This window comes from Thunnus thynnus, chromosome 9 (assembly GCF_963924715.1).
Source record: "Thunnus thynnus chromosome 9, fThuThy2.1, whole genome shotgun sequence".
Lineage (NCBI taxonomy): Eukaryota > Metazoa > Chordata > Actinopteri > Scombriformes > Scombridae > Thunnus > Thunnus thynnus.
In genome coordinates, this window is record NC_089525.1 from 8,254,541 (window position 1) to 8,274,694 (window position 20,154).

A 20,154-nucleotide genomic window follows, 5' to 3' on the forward strand; every position below is an offset into this window, starting at 1 on the left:
GTGTGGCTACGTTTACAAGTTTTATATGTTATTCACATGTTTTGATCCCCCGAAATGCGTGAGAACCGACACACTGACAGAAACACTAAGTACCTAATTTTGTTTGGCATTTCTATTTTTTTTTATTTTTTAGCTCCAGCTGAAGCAGGCCATCAGACTGGGGTCTCCTCCATCCCTGATGTGTGTGAAGAAGACAGATGATGCTGGAACCATGTCAGAGGATGATGGTCTACCTTGCAGTCCACCTGAATACACAACGCCTAACACAACGCTGGTAACGCACATACAGTACTAAATAATGTCCCACCATCTGGACCACCTGAGAATTATTTGCTACAAACAGCATTGCTAACACACTCGCAAACACTTTACTTACAGTATTATTTCTTCTCTCTCCATCTCTGTCTCTTAGAATCTGGCTCAGAGGAACAGCTCCATCAGTCTGGAGGGAACAGACAGTGAAGAAGACCAGGTAAACACTTAAAGCTTGACATATTATCGCCTTATTAAAAGTGCCCTGTGGAGTTTTTGACCACTAGTACAGCTATGGAGCCCTGTTTGACACACGTATGCTGAGAAACAGGTGGCAACGCACTCCGATGGTTTCATGCTATTTCACAGATTTACAGTTTGTGGCAGTAAAGTGCCAAGAAGAGTAGCACTGCAGCAACAAGAGGCAGGGAAGAAGACGACTGTTAGCATGTCAGCAAGCAAACATGGATGTGAACAGTGAAGGATTATTTCAAACTATTTTTAAAAAATAAGTTTTTCTTCTATGAGAGAGAGAATTCATTCACCATATTTGTGAGGCCTCAAGGATACACACAATGCATTAGGATTAGAAACACAAAAAATGTGATGCGATTATAAAATCAGTAACATCACGTAGTGTGTGATGTGTGTGGATCCCCCATCACCGGCCAAACAGCCACTAAAGTAAAGTCAAGATATGTGACTTTTGAAGGCCAGGAGGAACCTTCTGGCTGTGTGAGTGTGTCGCTTTGTGTGATTGTGACATTTCTCCTCATGTGACTACGATGGTAAAAACATCTCATGATCCAATCTAATCACTGAAACACTACTCTTGGCTCTAAATAAAAGCTCCCTTCATGCTGATTGACCTCCTTCTCTATTCTTCCTCCTCTCTCCACCTTTTATCTCTTAATGCCCATTCTTTCTTACTGTCTTTCTCCCTCTGTATCCCCTGATTGTCGGCCTCCTGACCTACTGTAGGAGTGTTTGTTGTTCAGCCCATGTGACTTAAATGTCCCATATGCTCCCTAACGAGGCTGTCAGTTAAAACAATTCACTGAAATAACTACTTTTCAGATGGACAGAAAGGAGTGCCAATTCGTGATAAGACAGTTGTCCTAAAAACTCCAGCTATCCATTTAGCCTCACTGGCTATAATGTGGGCTAAACGCACAGTCAGCAAAGTATGACAAATGAGCATTTAATGATAGAGCAGTTTTAGCAATTTTAGCCGGTTTTGGCCAGTCATTTTCCCACTGAGAAAAACCACAAATGGCCAGCTACAAAGAAATGCACACAAAAACTTGAAAATATCCATTTTAAAGTGCATTCCACACACAGGAATGCCATCAAGGAGGACTGCAGTGGCATGAACTGGAGTGGCAATGGCACTTTCTGGAGCTTTTCCATCCACTGAGAACAGAGGACAGACTTCATGGAGACATAGAATGTTTTTTTTAATTGTATGCCTAGATTTAATCTCAGGACTAATGTAGTAGTTCTGAGCTCGACTATGTGTCCATATCAGTGTAAAAACACTCTGGATACTTGGGTCGGAGTCAGTCTGTCTTTATATTTACTGTGAATAAGAAAGAATGCAGGTTTTGTCATTTGTCTACATGTAGTTTAGAGCTTGGCTCCTCAGTTTGTGGCTTTGAGAATAACATTTTGACTCTGGGTTTTCTCCACAAAAGATATTTATCGGGTTAAAGCTGAACTAATCAATATTTAGTTTTGGTTTTACAGCCCCCAACTCCACTGTGTTGATTTTCTCTCATCAACCTTGTTTCCAGCCGCAGAAGGATCTGATTAACACTACCTGCCCAGCATCAAATGACAAACAGACAAAGTCAGCGATTAGCTAGTAAGCATAGTGGAGAATTTAGCAGATAAAAAGCCAGATATTTCCTTCAGGAGCTGGTGGAGAACAAAACAGAGATAAAAGAGAGTGAATGTGGTGTTACTTTCACCAGGTGGCCAGAAACATGATGTTATATGAATGCTAATGTAGCTCTGTGTCTGCCGGATGTGTAAAGAAACAACTGTTCGCTAACAAGTTAGCAATAGAGACTTTAGAAGGTGATAATATGTTAATGTTGTGTGTTTCAGCTTGTTGTGCTGCCCCCAAGAGGCCAAAATAATCAACTCATGCAAGTTTAAGAGGTTTAAGGAGGCAATTAAAGCTGGAGTGCGGGACTTTTGTCTCCCCCTTCTGGCAGTGAAAGTAAAGGGGGGCGCTCAGCTCTGATTGCCTGACACAGGCATGCAGCACGCTCTCATGTGCACCCCAAATGAGAGACACACAGAGAGAGCCGGTAAAAGCGGATATGTTTTGACCACCCACCGGCCCAGAAACATATTTTTTGACAGTCCACCGGCCCATCGGGATTTGTCCCAGTATGCCCGATAGCAAGTACTGGCTATAACCTGCTGTTGCTGCTGTAAAAGGGTGGATAAATAGTTTTGGGCGTAACACAACCCCCACAAAATGACTCATTTCACTATCAGAATTTGATCCATTCAGTCCGATAACATTTGGAAAGTCTAGAAGAGCCGCACAATTAACAGCCAAACAGCCAGCACGAGAATGTTGCGCCCAACATGAGATCTAAAAACTCCATATACTGTGAAATACAGAGAGATTTATCTTTCAGTGATAGGCTTAATCAGCGTTGTGTGAACTCATTTGGCAAGGGCTTGACTGTAACGGACATTCATTTATATATAAAAGTTCCACACTGCAGGTTTTAGAGGTTTAGAGTCAATTTGTGAAAAAAACTGAGTATCAGAAAGAAGCAGTCACACACAACATTACTACCATTAACTTCATTTCTTCCTGTGGGAATGAAGCTTAAGTTTTCTTTTGGTATATTTTGGTATATTTTTTTTATTACTATGTCTGGATAAGAATAGTGTAATTTAGAGGCCTCTTAACTCAGAAGATCTTCAGCTCTGATCCATACAGTAAATTCACAAACACAAATACATACTGTTCTGCATCTGTAGCACAGTAAATAGCGGTCATGTGCTTCGTGTGTGATGCTTAAAGATGAACCGCGGGCTGTGTGTGTGTGTGTGCGTGTGTGTGTGTGTGTGTGTGTGTTGGTGGGTGTGGTCATAACCAACCCTCAAGCTGCTCTTCAAACCTTAAATGGAAGTCTGCTGCTTGACCTCTTCTTCCTCTTTATGCGACTTTCTCTCATTCCTTGTCTCTGTTTTTTGGTCAGTCTGGTCACAGTAGCGTACATGTTATTACACTGACCTACTGTGTGTGTGTGTGCGCGTGCGTGTGTGTGTGTGTGTGTTCATTGTGCATTCCAGTGGTTACACTATCAGTCAGTGTGTCTACTTGTAGTTATAGCTTTTAGAGACCCAAAAACATAAATAAATAAATCTAGATATCAACAGACAAGAACTCTGATCATATTCCCCTAACTGTTACATGAACTCACAGTCCAGGCATGAGACAACAAGTCTTAAAGGGTCAGTTCATCCAAATCACAAAAACATTTCAATGAACATTTAATATCCACTCGTTGACCTCGAGTGGTATCTAGTCATGTAAATAGTTTTGGTTTTACTTGCAGAGGTTTATTTATTTTAATTAGAGACTTCTGCCACCAACCCCAACACAACAGAACTGATTTAACTAAAAAGGAGTTGCTCAATGTGTCAAACAATAATATTTGAAAAACTCAAAAGCAGCATACCCTTCTATAAACAAAGTCCTGGTTGGACAGACAACATCTCTGTGATTTTATGCTGAAAAAAGTCAAAAATGTGAATTTGTCCTAGTGAAGAGAGACACTTCTGCTGTGATGACAGAGTAAGTGTTGGTCTTGCAGATAAGGACGGCTAATATTTATACAGCTGGACTACCTCTCTTTCTTTCTCTTTTGCCCCCTCTCTGCTGTTCTTGCTCTGTTTCCGTTAGTTTCCTTATCTGCTGCCTTCATCATCTAAAGTGAAAATCCACCTTTTATCATAATCAACACACTTTATTCTTTCCAGCCTCTATGTCGGGCTGTTTAGTTTCTTAAAGCTGGGAACAAGACGGTGAGCGATGACTCAAATCTGTGACGTGAGCAGCTCTGTCTGGAGCTGATGCACTGGGAAACAATGGGAGACAGAGTTTGTGGATACAGTGGCATGTGGATACAATTTCCCCTGGACATGGGTGGACAAATCCCAGTGTTTGTCAGTGGACCTCCTCCAGAGTTGTCTCCAGATGACATCACAGCATTGAGTGCAGGGCGTTACCTGTATTTACAATGCATGACGAATATTTACTCTGTTAAGACGTTATTTGTGTAACTTTTTAGTGACCCCCTCTGTCTCCTTCTCTTCCCAGCTGTCCTGTGCTGCCTCCAGCAGAGCAGTGAGCCCTCTGGTGGTGGTTCCAGGGGACTTCAGTCAGCCGGCCAGTCCCTTTGGCTGTCTGGACAACTCGGCTGCCAAACACAAGATGGGCCTGAGACAGAAAGCCTGCAACAAGAGGAAACCTGCAAATGTAAGGCACATACAAAAACACATACAAAATGGGCACATAAGCTCCTGCACCCCAAATTTATGCTGTAATATTATTCAAATAGCCTTTTTCTCAGATTCATATCCCCTCTGCAAGTTGCTGCTACAATGATACTGTTGGTATTTTACATGTCCTGTCATTGCCGTGTTAGTAATAACTGCTGCAACAGGTTAATTTCCCCTCAGAGGTCATAACATTTTCATTTAAATTTAAAGCTTTCTTATAATTAGAAACACTGGGGTCAAATATTTGATTTGCCCTGAGACAAACGTCCCTGATTTTACAACAGTATCAGCTGGTGGAAAGTCCATCAGTGATATGTGCAAAGTAGATGATAACAAGTTTGAAAAGGTGGAGCAGATTAAAATAAATGAGCTATGTGGGTTTACCACTAAGATGCATCAACCTCCAGAAAAAGTAATATTTACCTCCAGCTGTCGACAGAAATCTGATGAGTAGCACTCGCTCCATCATCTTAAAATAAATATGATTAGTGCACTACACCATCTTAGTGTCTAATTTCATTAAGCGGTTTATTTAACCTAGTGCCATGTGCATAAAAAACTAGATTTAAAGTGAAATTTGTTATTGGTTATGCCAAATGTATTTCATTGAGACAGCAGGAGATGCGTTGTATTGTTCAGCAGGACTGCATGAAAACATGAGAGTAGTATGCAGGCGGGAAAATGCGATCGACAAGCTTATTCTTATTCATTTATTTAACCATTCATAATATTCCTGTATTCCTACATAGAAACTATATATGATTTTTAACATCAATATAATATTTCTGAAATATTCCTAAAGTAACTTTATGATATTTCTTTGTTATGAGTATTATATTTGTGACTTTATCCAACTCTGCATTAGTGTCAATATATGTAGTATGTAAAACTGAATTCATTTTGTATATATTTAACAGTGAATTGAATTGAAACAGGAATAACGAATACTTCTCTGGTAGATGACATAAGTATTGTTGGAACTGTTAGTCCACAGTCTCTCCAGATGATGGGGAAGAGATTTGTCACATTTGATACTGCAGCAGGAATATTCATATCACACCAACGTCAGAATCAACACACCCCGCCAGGCAGTGGGCGGCGGCACAAACAGGAGAGCACACACCTCTGCGCCGTTACCAATAATTTATCACTGTGAAACTAGAGACCAAAGTGTGATAACACTGATGTCACTGCTAATGTCTCCCGTTCATGCAGAGGCTGGAGCTCAAAGCAGAGAGAGACTCTGTGGTGAAGGAGATTCTCAACACCTCCTTTCCAGACTCTTTGGAGGAGCGAGAGGAACAGAAGACAAGAGGTTAGGCTGCTCTTTGTTTTCCCACTTCTAAACTGTGATTCTGCATTTTCCCCACTATAATCTCTGATATCTGTTTCTGCCTGTGATCCAGATGCAAGTGGGGATGAGCTGAAACTGAAGGTGGAGAAGGAAGAAGAAGAAGTAGAAAAACAAGAAGAGGAGGAGGAGAAAGAGCAACCACAGCATTCCCGAGAAACCCTGTTGAGAGATAAGGAGGAGAGGGAGGAGGGAGAGGATGAGTCGGAAGCTGAACAGGATGTTTCTCATGGCCCGGACACTTCCTCTCCTCCAGAGCCGTGTCCCTCAGAGGAGGAAGCCGCAGACGCCCAGCTCTCCTCGAAGCTCGGCTCAAGAGCCTCCTCTCTGGACAGTCCCAGGTGATTAGACATCATTTCCTCCTTGTTTTCTCCTTCTCACACTCTATGTTTCAGTTTTCTCCTCCTATCAATCTAACCCCATGATCTCTGCCTCTAGAGCCACGCCAGAGCCCCCTGCTGATCAGAGAGAGTACCTGCAAGACCCTCCGGGTATTACCTATGAAACAGAGGAGCCCAGGGATGATGAAAACCCAACACTGGAAAAAGGAGGAGAAGTCGTCCAGGAGACTGGGGAGGAGGGGGGCTCCTTCTTACAGGAGGTACTGAGCTCCTTGAAGACGCCCCTTGCACCTTGCTCATTAGGCGCAGAGACCGAGGCTGTCCTGGAGATCAAGGAGGAGAAGGACAAAGAAGAAGCGGAGGGAGAAGAAAGAGAAGAGGTGAAGGAAGAGGACACAGAGGTGGAAGAGCCTGACGGTTATCAAGCGGCTCCCTCTGGCTCGCTCCTGTTGGGTCAGAGCACCGAGGAAGAGGAGGAGGAGGCTGCCACTACTTCCTGTCAAGATGATGAAGAAGAGAATAAAGATGAGGAAGAATTGGAGGCAGAGGAAGAACAACAAGAAGTGGAACAGTTCATTAAACACAGTGTATGTATTTTTGAATCATTTTATAAAATCACTACTTATAACTTCAGAACTTTCCTGATAATCATCACATGTAAATCCATGGTTACAATGAAAACAGGATCGCCCTTCCCGTGATCCAAATGAACCAAAATGTGAACAGATATAAGCCAAAAGAGAAAACACAGGGCTCAATATGTAGCTAAATCACTGGTTCAGTTTCAATGTCTTCTGTGACATCACTGATGTGGGACAGCACTGTGAAATCATTCTACCTTGACAGAGACATTTCTGTGGACAACAGAGTGTGAGTCTTATATTTCAGACTGTTTGTAGATAATGAACTGGATTGTTTGTTGCTCAACTTATAGGAAGTCCCTATCATGCCATCATAAGTTAAACAACCACACATACTGTACATAGAGCTGGTTAACAACATGTTTGTTTATACCTCAAAGGCAAATATCTTGTCATCTCCTTCCATGTTGTGTTTTTGTTTTTTTATGATGCACAATTCGACTGTCACTGCACTGTGCATTATGGGTTATTCCTATAAGTAAAGTGTGCAGAGTTGCAGACCTACTTAGGAAAAGTGTGCAGAAAGAGCTCAAAAAATCAACCAGAGAGCCCTCAACACTTTCCAGTTTTATCAGTGGGAGCAGAGGTGCTGCTGTCTCCGTGGCAACATTATACTTCCTGCTTCCATCCTGTAAAGCATGATATGAGCTGCAGCTCCAAAATTTAGAACATGATTATCACCTAAGTACATGTAAGCAAGAAAATGAATAACAAAAAAGAGTGACAAAATCCATTAATGTTAGCTATATTATGTTTTTTGCCATTACTAAAGCTCCAAATATCATTCATATACTGACATGAATGGTTAGAAATGTTTGACCTGTGTTGAGAACCTGTGGACATACAAGGAAAACACTATAATTTAAATAGCATTAAAACATCATAAAAACTAGAACATGTATGGTATTACTCACATGCAGAATGATAGTATTTCTGAGCAGCCACACTTTTCTGAAAATAACTTTGTATGTCATTCCAAGCTGAGATGTGTAGTTGCTTTGCCAAAAGCCTGTGAATAAATTTAATAAAAACCAAACAAAAAAACAAAAACTAAGATTCAAAAGGTTAACAACCAGTACAATCATCTGTATTTTGTAACCTCTGGCATGTATTTTGTATAGAAGACAATGTGTGTGCTGTTTAAAAAAAATTCACTTTTCCTCTTTTTTCCCCTCACTTATTTTTCCTCCAGCAGGAGGACGTAGGAGAAAAAGAGGAGGCTGAGGAAGTCAAACCTGAGGAAGAAAATGACTTGCTTCAGAGAAAAATGGACCAACAGGTGGAGGAAGAAGAAGAAGACCAGAGTGAGGGAGAGGAGGAAACAATGGAGCTGGAGAAAGAGCCAGAGGTGGAGGAGGAGGGGCTGGAGAAGAGTGAAGAGGATGATGTGGTGGAGGAGGTGGAGGTGGAGGTGGAGATGGAGGAAGAGAAGGAGAGAGTTGAAGAGGCAGAAGAAGAGGAGAGGGATGATGCAGAAGAGATGATGGAGATGTTTCCTGATGCAGCAGGCGGAGAGGTTCACAATGTCGCACCATTGCAGGAGGCAGATGAAGGTGCAGATGTTGCTGTTGGAGATGACGCCGTCTGTGTCGTGCAACACACAGACGATGATGAAATCCCTGCAGAGCTGGATGATCAGGAGTCTGCCACAGTGCATGAGAGCCAAGCAGCTTCCAACCAAAACTCTGAAGATGAGAGGAATGATGAAGAGAGAGCAGAGGAGGGCGTAGAGATCGACCACATGGAACAAAAATCAGACCAAGAGGAAGATGTGGAAGCAAACCAAGCTGATGTCAATGAAACTGAACCAGATCTGGAGCAGGAAAGTGTAGAAGAACCAGACTCGAAGCATGTGGAGAAAGATCAAAGCGAAGTGAACCAGTCAGCCCCAGAACAAGTTTCCTCAAAGCCTTCTTCTTTGTCTCTTCAGGAGTCACATTTTGAAACTCCATCAGAGGAGAGTATGACCAGCCCCAACACCGCTACCACCACCATCCACATAAACCTGGTCTCTCCCAGCTCAGAGAAAGCCGCGTTTTCCTTTCAGCAGTCCCCAACTGCTGCTGATCCCGAAGTCACTGAATCACCTTCTCATGCTGTAGCAGCAACAGAGCAAATCACAGCATCCACAGATGAAGAATCAGCTAACAAAGTGGAAGACGAAGAAGAACAGCGTGGAAAACAGTCCTCTGAAGAAGACGCTACACCTCCTACATCTGTGGAGGAAACGGTCAACCAGTCATCCGGCGGTTCAGATCAAAGCAAAGTCCGCTTCACCATCAACTCCGCCTGGCAGAGATCACTCTCTATCGAAGATGCTGAAGACAATGTGGCCCCTACCTCCTCCCCAACCGCCTGCGTCTCCTCTTCATCATCTACCATCACAGGAGCTGGAGGTGTGGATGTGGTGGCTACAGCCAAGAAAGACCCACAAGTGGAAACAGAGCCAGCGAGTTCGGCTAAGGTTGAATTGGTGTTGAGCCCCGGTAGAGCGAGGAATGCAGGAAGCACCACTGCCAAACCACAGAGCACTGCATCACAGGCCCCCGTCAAACCTCCAGCCTCAGCTGCTGCAGCCACAGAAGGTGAGTAAACACAATCAGTGCTTCGATTGTGTCTCGTTGTCTGTGTCTCGGCCTGTTTCAGAGTTCCTGAGCTTTGATTGTACACATATTTTTCAGTCTGACTCACATTTTCCACATGCAATGAAAGTTTTCTAATCTAAGTCACATGAGGTGAACAGGCTGTCTGACTTAAACTAAAGTTCAACCACAGACCAACTTTTATTCACCCTCTCACCTACAGAGAGCTCTGTGGTAGTGGAGGGAAACCCCGACAGCCCGTTTGGAGTTCGGCTGAGGAAGACAGTGGCTCTGCACCGCTTCAGCTCTGAGGAGGAAAACACAGAGGTGATAATACTGACTCTTACTGTTGGTAATGTGTTGCGTGAATGTTTCATGTTTTACTGTACTTGCAAAATCTGAAGTTCTCCTTCCTTTGGAATAGAAATGAAACTGATTAAAGCTGCTATTATCAATATTTTATATTAACAGAGGATCAAATGATTGTGCATGTGAAAGGAGTAGCTCATAGTGTCGAACACACAAAGAATTATCACCAAACACTGTAGCCCTCTCACCCCTATTGAGCGTTTTAGCATCTTTAAACTCATTGTTTTGGTTTTAGGGCCCACAATTTTACTGTTTTGGTTCAGTCTCACTGCTCTGATTGTTTCCAGATGCAACAAGCAGATGTTTTCCACAAAAAAGCTCTAAATATCAAGTCTGCACTACCTGCTCAGCACCAAACAGCAGACAGATAAAAAAGTTAGTGCAACATTTAGCAGCTAAAGAGCCAGATATTTTCCTCAGGAGTTGGTGGACACCAAAAGAGAGATAAAGTAGAGTTAGTATTGGACTTACATTCATCTGGTGGCAAAAGACTTCAAATCAGTTATGTTGCTTTGTGTCTGCTGGATGTGTAAATTTGTTTTGTTTACAGTTTGTATCTGCTGCCCACATGTGGCAAAAAACATCAGTAAATGCAGGTTTAAGGAACTTTCAATTTTGTATTCATCATCTGATTTACTCTCATTCAGCCTCCCGTCGAGCCACCAGCTCAGCCAACCAGCTGTAAAGTTGAGTCGCCGCAGCCAGTCAGTGTTAAGCCCTCCATAAGTCAGCCAATCAGCAACAAGCCTGCCCTCCCTAAGAAACCAGAGGTACATGGAGACAGTGGAGTGAAACCCAAACGTGTCTCAGGTGTGTATACACATTCTCTCACGCACACATACACACTCAAATACTGACTGTTGGAGAGGTTTGTTACAAATTGTACGAGGCTTAGAGATTTCTTGCTTTCTCATGCTGTGTTGTTGATTCAGACTCAGCTGCAGTTCGTGGTGTTTCTGGTGGATCTGGTTCTCCCAGCTGGATCTCTGTGGCCAAACAGAAACAGAAGATCTATAAAGAAAACTCACTGGAGGAGATTACTGTTAAGAAGGTAATCTGTGTGTGTGTGTGTGTGTGTGTGTGTGTGTCTGTCTGTCTGTCTGTGCGGTCATGAATGTCTTTTGTGTAGAACAAATTTCCCACAAAACTGTGAGGTGACATTGAATAAAGCATTAAATGACTGTGCACAATATTAAATGTGACATGGATCTTAATGAAGTCACCTCTGAAGTCAAGAAACACAAAAACTTAGATGTCCACTTCCTATGAGAGGACTATATATGTGTACAGCACATCACCACACATTTGCAGCCACTTGTAATTCTATACAACAGGCTGTGTCAAGAATCTGTATTTTAATGGTGCGTGCTGCTTTCTGTCATCAGGAGGAACAAGAGAGGAAGTCTTCGCTGCCAATGTATGTCAGCTCAGCTGCAAGTAGGGAGCAGAGCAACAAAACTCCTGAATCCACCAGCAAAGGTCAGAACACATACACACATATAAACACACGCACAGGTCGTTTGAAATAGAACATTTAAAAAATATATATTTTATTTATTTTCTTTTTTTTCTTCTTGTTCAAAAGACATCAGCATGGGAACATTTCATAAAATTTAATGTTTCTTCTACTTGATTTAAAAATGTGTTTCATATTTAACATGCTGTATAACCACGATGATCTTTGAGCTTAATACACAAAATACCTTAATTTCAGTGCTTTTAAAAGTTAACTCTTCCTGCCTGCTATTTGTTGAGCGTGTTAACTTGTTGCATAGAAGATGATTTTGACTGATGTAATGCTGACCTCGTGTGGAATAAATCTGCTACTACAACTGACCCAACAATGTTCACCTCATGTTTTAACTACCAAACTGCAGGTTCTCTCAGATAGCTGATGTTTACATTGGTTACATATGACAACTGGCTCAAAAACATGACTGATCACTGTGACTAGTTGTAAGAAATACAATTGTGAGGTTTTTTAATGGATGAGAAAGATGGCAAAGGTAATTAGACAAAAATGTAAATGATGGATCTTAAAAGAGGAAAACAAACCAACTATTCTAGACAACAGACCACAATATCAGTAAATACAAAGTACAAACTCCCCTCATATTTCAAAATGCCCAGTATTGCACACTGATTAACTGTGTATGAGCTCATTACCTGTGCAGTTTATTATTATTATTACTATTATTATTACACAGTAAAAACTCCAATACAATAAGATCAGTGAGTTTTCATATGATTATTAAGTCCTCTAAAAGTCGTGTGTATGTGTGTATGTTTCTATTTTTTTCCTCTAGTGAGTCCGCTGGAGATCAGTAAACCTTCAGTGTCTGTAGAAAAGGAGACCAGGAGGGCTCTCTCACCTCCAACTCCAGTGCCACCCCAACCTCCAAAATCCCAGTCTCTCCCCTGCCCTGTCGCTCCAAAACCTCAGCTTCCACCTGCCCCTGCAAAACACCCACCCCCACCTACCCCAGCCCAACGATCCCTCTCCCCTCCTACTCCTGTTCCTGTTCCCCAAAAACCTCCGTCTTGCACAAGTCCAACATCTCTCGCCAAAACTGCCACCTCATCCAAGACACCGCAGGCCCAGAGCACAACACTCACCTCTCCTCCTTTCTCATCGAGAACCGCCTCGCCACAGTCTGGTTCAAGAGCTCCAGCGCTTTCTGGCCAGACACCGTCCACCCAGCGAGGCCTACCTCCCCCAGATTCACCCCAGGATGAGCCGCCCTGGATGGCTCTGGCCAAGAAGAAGGCCAAAGCCTGGAGTGAGATGCCTCAGATAGTCCAGTGATGGGCGCAAAGTGTTGAGGAAGGTCTAGTACACTGGCCCAAGGTGGCTCAAAAAAGGCCCAATGGGGTCAGATCTGAAAAGAGGTTGGAGTGATGCCCAAGTGGGCCAAAAGTCTGGATGGACCAGAATGCATTTGCACACAAAGAGATGTTGTTGTTTTTGTTGTTTTCTTACTTCCTGGTTTCTATTCTGGCTTCAGGCGTCAGATTGGTACAAACTCACCAATCAAACAGCCAAAGTCAGGCCCAGTTTAACCCCCTCCTTCTTAATGTCCTTATGTTGAAAAGTTTGTCATGTTTTCTAATCAACAGATCAGGACCCCAAAAGTTAATGTCTTACTTGAAGGTGGATCCACACATTTCTACAGTTTTAGTATAAGGTGCCTGAAAAGGTTTAAGTAACACATGTGATATCACTTAACATTTCACACAGTAAAAGGAAGGAGACATTATTTTATAAAGATACTTTATTCACAGTAAATTGGTTAAGAATGAGGATAAAGATGCAAAGTAAATCTTGGGGTTAGAGATTCTTTGTTTTGTCTTAAGAATGAGCGTTGTCTGTCAGTCAGTCTCAGTGTGTATGTGTGTTTATTTTATGGCAGTGACGCACGCTCACAATTTGAGGTATGAGGAAAATATTGTCTCTCCATGACTGGAGAGTAAAATGGGACAACATCCAAGTTAAGCTGAAGAGAAATGTGCTGGAGTTTTGCTGAAAATTTGCTGATCCACTTTTCTTCAAAGTGCTGTCTGTGTATCAAGTTCTTTAGACAAATATATTTCTTGTTACATGATCCACAGACACTAAACTAATGATGTTTAATGTGTTTGCGAGTGCTGAGTGTATCGAGCATCTTTCAGGTTGTCAATGTAAATTACATTTTTAATTTTCTCTTGATATTTTGAATACATAACAGATTATCTGCCAGCGTCCTACAGAAATCTATGATCTCCAAACTATCATCACACCGACGTTAGTCTCTTTTTAATATTTTTTTTACTGCATCATCATGTTGGCAGCCTGATCCTGGTTGTTATGAAACATTTTCCAGTTACAACCAAACATGTAAAGGAGACAGAAATCAATATACAGCTACAGTAATCAGTCATTTGGAGATTGGTTTGCTGCAGGATGCAAAGCATCACTAAAGGAAAATGAGTTTCACAGTTGAAAGTTGTCTTTGTATCAATTAAATCTTATCTATCTCACAGTAACTATATATGTTTTATGCATTTGTTTTATTTTGTATTGCCTTTTGAGAATTTGTCTTGTACATAAAATGTGCAGTAAATAACAAATGAAATCACTTCTTCCGTGTTTTTATTTCTCATCTCACTGTGCGTCCATTCAGTTTTGGCAGAGGAATCATAAAAATGTAATATTCATATTCATGTTGCAGAAAACAAGAAGCCATTTGGATTTGAAAATGAAAGTGCTCAGATGAAAACTCAGCATGCATATTCTTGTATAAAGCATTTTATTAATAAAATTTAATTCATTTTTAACCCAGAGGACCTGATTTTTTTATGCCACCAGAAAGGTTTTTGGTCTTTTCGGAGCATCTGTGTCAGGGTGAGAATACTTGATTAGCTTCGAATTTCTTTGTTCCTGAAAGTACTCAAAACTGTAGAGTATACCTGAAGCAGAAAACATCCACATCACAACACAAGGCTTTTATTCCTAGAATAATAAATGGATTTTTTTTAATGAAATGTGTTCATAACAAAATCAGTAGTGAAGAAAGGGCGGCAGGGGAACCTGAGAGGCTGTCATGTAGATAGAGGGTCTCTGTTTCAATCCCAGAAGCAGCCTAATGAGTCACAGAAGACATTATACAACAGTTTTCATTATACAACTGTTATACAACTGTTTTCACAGGCTGAGCTGTACCCCCAGTGAAGAGTAGAAATCTGTGTAGTTTCCCTTTAAGCAACATACTAAATTCCTATTAAAGTGCTCATTTAAAGTTACTTTCAATGAAGCCTGACCTTAGACTGTATATTATATAATCTTTATATACAGTCAGTGAAGTTTGACCTACATGTCTAAAATGCAAATGAACGGTTAGACAGGAATGAGTCTGAGGAAGCCCCAGAAAACTGAAACCAGCTCCTCTATCTACACAAAACGTTGGTGAATAAATTAGTTGTATTTAAGTGGAGCAACAGTTTCTCACAGCTTTACCACTATATCAAAGAAATAGGTCAACATTTTGGATATAGACTTTGTTTGCTTTCTTGTGGAGAGTTAGGTAAGAAGATTGATACTGCTTTCATGTCTGGGCATTGACTACGGAGCTGGAAGTTTAGGAACTGATCTTGGAAGGAAGACAGGAAGTAGCAGGAAACAGCTAGCCTGGCTTGTAAAAAGTTTTTAAGAAATGCCAAACAGCACCTCTTAAGGTGATTAATTAACACATTCTGAGCTAGCTAAGCTAACAGTATCCTACAGCTTCATATTTAACAGACAGACAAAAGACTGGTTTGATCTTCTCATCTAACCCTCAGCAAGAAAATGAATAAGCATATTTCCCAAAATGTCAAACTATTCTTTTGACATCCAAACAAAAAGGCAAACTGATGAGGTGTGTGACAGTATTATTACACTTGGATACATTATGTCTCACCATAAAGAGATAATGATGTTTTTGTGACGATAGTAGGTTTCACTGTGTAACTAGAAGCTCCAACATCAAGACGAGGCTGTGATCAGATTGTATATGGGATGGAAAAATCACTGAACAAACAGAATGAGTTCAAGTAAAACTGGTTTAAAATTTTGCCACTCCAGTTTCAAACCAATATGTTGATCATAATCTAACTAACCTTCTGAGTTTGACTTTTTTTGAATTTTAACTAGTGTTTCAATTTAATTTTTAATTTTTCTGTTTAGAATTTCTGATACTGAGCACTCCTGCTAAAGCTTCTTTTAAAATGCAATATATGATACTAACTTATTAAAAACATATACCAATCACAGATATTTAATTATGTGGATGGCAAATTTTAAGATTTATTTATATATATTTTAATTAATCATAGCCATCTGTTTATTTATCACTTTTGGGCCCCCATACTTCTCTGAACATCATCAAATACTGATACCATCCTGTCATCACACATTCCTGCACACACGTGTGTGTGTGTGTGTGTGTGTGTGTGTGTGTGTGTGTGTGTGTGTGTGTGTCTGTGTGTTACTATCTGCCTGTGTGTGGCCAGAATTTGAGCAAAATGTTTGCCTGTGTGCTCCAGTGTGTGTACAACATGAGAGAATGTTTGCATGTCTATGATTGATGGTCTACAGTGTGTGTGTGTGTGTGTGTGTGTGTGTGTGTGTGTGTGTGTGTGTGTGTGTGTGTGTGTGTGTGTGTGTGTGTGTGTGTGTGCGTACAGGAAGCTGTAATCAGTGAGAGGGCTGCTTGAACTCCCCAGATGTCTTTTCTGGGTGAGTTAGGTAACGTTGCTGTTGCCCTACTTCTGATACACACACTATCACACACACATGCCGCTACAAAGTGGACCAGCCAAGATGTACAATGTGTGTGTGTCCGTGCCAAGTATCCATAGCGATGACTGCTGGGTGCTGACCTTCTCATTTACAGGTTATATAACCAACCAACTTGGCAAGAATCACAGAGGTGAGGAGATGGAGAAAGGAGGGGGTGAGAGGGGGGGTATTGATGTCGACTTTTAAGGCATCTCAATAAGTAAGTTATCACAGAAACTTATGAGACAGACTTTCACACACCAAAAACACGATACTAAACTCATAACAATTCCCATAAATATATGTTGAAGATATTCAAATTTTACACTAGTCCCATGTCTGAAGTTTGGCAAAGCTCTGTAATAATGTTGAATAATGATGATAAAACTGTGATATAAGATGCCTTTACTGGACAGCTGACAGTAGATGAGCAGACAGGAAACAAGAGAGGGAGCATGACGTGCAGCAAGGATCCCTAGCTGGAGTCAAACCAGGGACTTTGCTGTTATGTAGGATGTGTGGTAAACATTCAGGGTGCTATCCTTGTGTTTTTTAGACATGAGACAAGATAACATCTCCCTCAGGCAGCAGAGAACAAGCTGGACTTCCTGGGCTTATGCTGGCTGTGAGGTTTAGTCAGACTGACCTGACCTCACTGACCGTCGTGTATGAACTGGAGTGACTCTGAACTGGTGAGGTCTGAGTCTCCCACTGTCATTGTTTCCAAAGACATCACAGCTGACCATCTCATCCAAAGAAGCCAGCACTGCAATGCTAAATATCAATTAACACAACAATGACAACACTGGCATGTTTAAACAGGGGTCTGCATGTCATCTGCAGAAAGACAGATGACAAGTCCTGATTCAATCTTCCCGTTCTCTAATTTACACGTCATCGTTTTTCCTCCTCATTTCATCACACACATGAAACTATAACAGACACCCTGCCACATATTCTGAATGACTGACTGTGATAAATAGTTTATATATGAAGTAATGACAGTCTTAATGTCTTGTTAAGGCTGTTTACTTTATCAGTAAGAAGGTAAAAAAACATTCTCATGTTGTGTCTTCTGTTTGTTAGCAGTTGCTCTTAATTGGGGCTGAAGGCTGATATTGGAAACAGACAACACTTGTTAAAGATTATGAGGGACTTGGCTCTGCTATAGAAATGGAACTGATGTGTTATTCATTTCCACTAAAAGTGCTCAAACTGTTTCAGAAAGTCTCTTACGAGAGGTAAGCTGCATACACAGTTTGACACATACATACATTGATTATCTTGAGATAAATAATAAGTAATAATCATAGCTTATATGACCAATATGATTTTACATCAGACACAATTTATATCTTTGTATGTGCTTCTTCTGTGTTGTTTTCATCAGAGGTGGTTGTTTCACAGAAATATACATTTTACAGGCTAAAAGTGGGAAAGTAAAATTGTTAGATGAATAAAGATAGTTTATTGAAGATGTTGGAATGATTTCAAATCTTCTGTGCTGCTAATTAGCAGGAAACAATTAGCTGTAACTGAAAATAACCTCAAGGATGAAACATGAGTCTCAGGCTTCCCTGCAGACAGACCATAATGTGATTTGTGTTCAGAAGTTATTGTTTAAACAAGTAACCTGCTTTACTGTCATCTTAGAATTGTAATCCTCTAGTTTAGTCAGAATGATCAAATATATATCATATAATATTTTTATATTAAAAGGGAATAACATTTCTGCATATTCATACCCTTAAAGTCAAAGCTATTGTGTTAGAAGCTTATCACCACTCACAAACTGGGCACCACTTTCTAATGAGGCATGTTTTAAGCTATAACTAATGGATTTATTAATGTTAAATAAAGCATTTACTAATCATTTACAGATCAACCTGACCTGGCAACATTTGAGTTGGCAGGTTGTAAAAAAATCCTTTGTTTCAGCTGTTTAATCAGGAACACCCTCCCATTAACTGTTTGATCTCTGACCATCTGGAAAAGAGCATAGCATCAAAAGAGCAGCACATCTGGACCAAAATCCAACAACAATACAATAATACACACTTGTTGAATTTATTGCAAGCTGAAACCCTATTCCTATCTATTAATATATTACAAACATTTATGACATAACAACAGTAGGAACCTGGTTGATAACATTGCTCTTCAAAATGTCCTATAACTGATCTATAAAGTGTTACTAAATGATTTATTAACCTTTAATAAGTTACAACTTACCTTTTATTATTACTGCTGTAAAAAATAACAGATTGTGGACTTAAATCTGCACTTCATGGAGAAATCTGGAATAAAATAATCCAAAGGGAGTTGTTTCTGTCCTATGATGCTTTAAATGTAACAAACATCTAACTGCTTTGTCGCTGACTCATTTTAACACTCATTTGCATAAACACGACAGAACCTAAAGACCTAAACATCTACAGTATGCAATATGCTGGTCTCATTAACGCCTCTACGCCTCTATATTTAGAAGCACTGGGATCTGCATAAGTAGGCCTTCAAACCTCTGACAGCCCTTATGTGACTGCAGCAACCAAACTTGATAATCTGCCGAGTAATTATAGTGAAGAGCAACAAATAAAGAGCGAAACTAGACTGTCACATTTGCCCTCCGTGTCTCTTTAGCTAATATTTTTTGTCATGTTTTCTGTCTCTTTCTCAGTTTCTAACCCTCACTGACTGACCGACCTACATTTGCATTGCTTGCATAAACTGTCTGTCTTCCTGTCTGTGCGGCTTCCCCTCTCTCTCTCTCTGTATATTTCTGTCAGTCAGCTGCACTTTAACAGTCTGTGTATTTTTCCTGTGAGTTTGTAGGCTCCACCATATTGGAGACATATGTATGTGTGTCACTTTATCTGGTGTTGATGCCAAATTTAAAAAGCTCTGACTCTAAAAATGTTATATTCTCTCTCTCTCTTCATCCACATGCAACATTTCTCTCACACATTCTCTCTTTCTCTATAATAAACTTGTTCTCTCCTCCAAAGTATCAGTTTTGTTTTCTTCAACAGTCTTTTCTTGGCTTTTCATACTTGTTTATTCTTCCTTGTTTATCCCCCTACACACTAACACACACACACACCCACACACAAGCCACCACCCTCTTCTTCCTCTTTGTCAAATTGCTCTGCTTGAATCTGTGTCCATCGTGATTTTCAGACTTTTCTCCAGAGATTTCCTCAGAAGAAAGTTTTTCGTGACCTAAATAGATTTACTGGCAGTAGTGCAGTTACTGTATCAACCATAGGTTCAAGCAATAGAGTTTTATTCAGCTTCCTGACTGCTGACATAATCTGTACTAAATGTTGTTGAAGAGTCATTCCCTTCCAGCTAACTGTTTTATACTGTTATAGGAATGACGTATTACATAATGCAACAACTCTGGTCACATTGTCGACACTTAACCTCACTCAACATGAAATGTTACCCTACTTCATTCCTCTTTCCTTGTTTTTTAACCTCTTCAGACCTCATTCATCATTGTTGAAACACACAAATCTTTATTTTAAATTAAAGTGAAGATACAGTTTTTAATACAGCAGGCTAATGTTTTATGGAACAGTGTGTATAACAAAGCACATTTGATAAAAAACATTCAATGAAACAATAAAAAAGTATTTCACTCTTGTTTTAAACAGCTTCAATGAGGGACTGAAACATGATGATGTCATGAAAGAGCACTATAAGATTATTTTTCCAAAAAACTAAACTAACCAAGTTAACATATCTGTGAAAATTGGCCAAGAGTAAGAGAATGAAATTTAAGAGATCA

At 40.5% G+C, this 20,154-nt stretch overlaps 1 protein-coding gene across 3 annotated transcripts in view; it reads left to right on the forward strand.

The window, feature by feature from the left end:
- The window catches only part of zgc:66433 (uncharacterized protein LOC321250 homolog), a 50,179-nt gene extending 35,995 nt beyond the window's left edge, over positions 1–14,184 (forward strand). For all 3 annotated transcript variants that reach the window (XM_067598617.1, XM_067598619.1, XM_067598618.1), the window contains exons 5-16: positions 134–274; positions 413–472; positions 4,604–4,762; positions 6,001–6,100; positions 6,192–6,477; positions 6,575–7,064; positions 8,311–9,703; positions 9,924–10,027; positions 10,717–10,879; positions 11,002–11,120; positions 11,455–11,548; positions 12,376–14,184. In XM_067598617.1, the coding sequence (XP_067454718.1) occupies positions 134–274; positions 413–472; positions 4,604–4,762; positions 6,001–6,100; positions 6,192–6,477; positions 6,575–7,064; positions 8,311–9,703; positions 9,924–10,027; positions 10,717–10,879; positions 11,002–11,120; positions 11,455–11,548; positions 12,376–12,875 (3,609 nt within the window). In that variant the 3' untranslated portion in view covers positions 12,876–14,184. The remainder of the gene's footprint in view (positions 1–133; positions 275–412; positions 473–4,603; positions 4,763–6,000; positions 6,101–6,191; positions 6,478–6,574; positions 7,065–8,310; positions 9,704–9,923; positions 10,028–10,716; positions 10,880–11,001; positions 11,121–11,454; positions 11,549–12,375) is intronic.
- Positions 14,185–20,154: the final 5,970 nt, after the last annotated feature.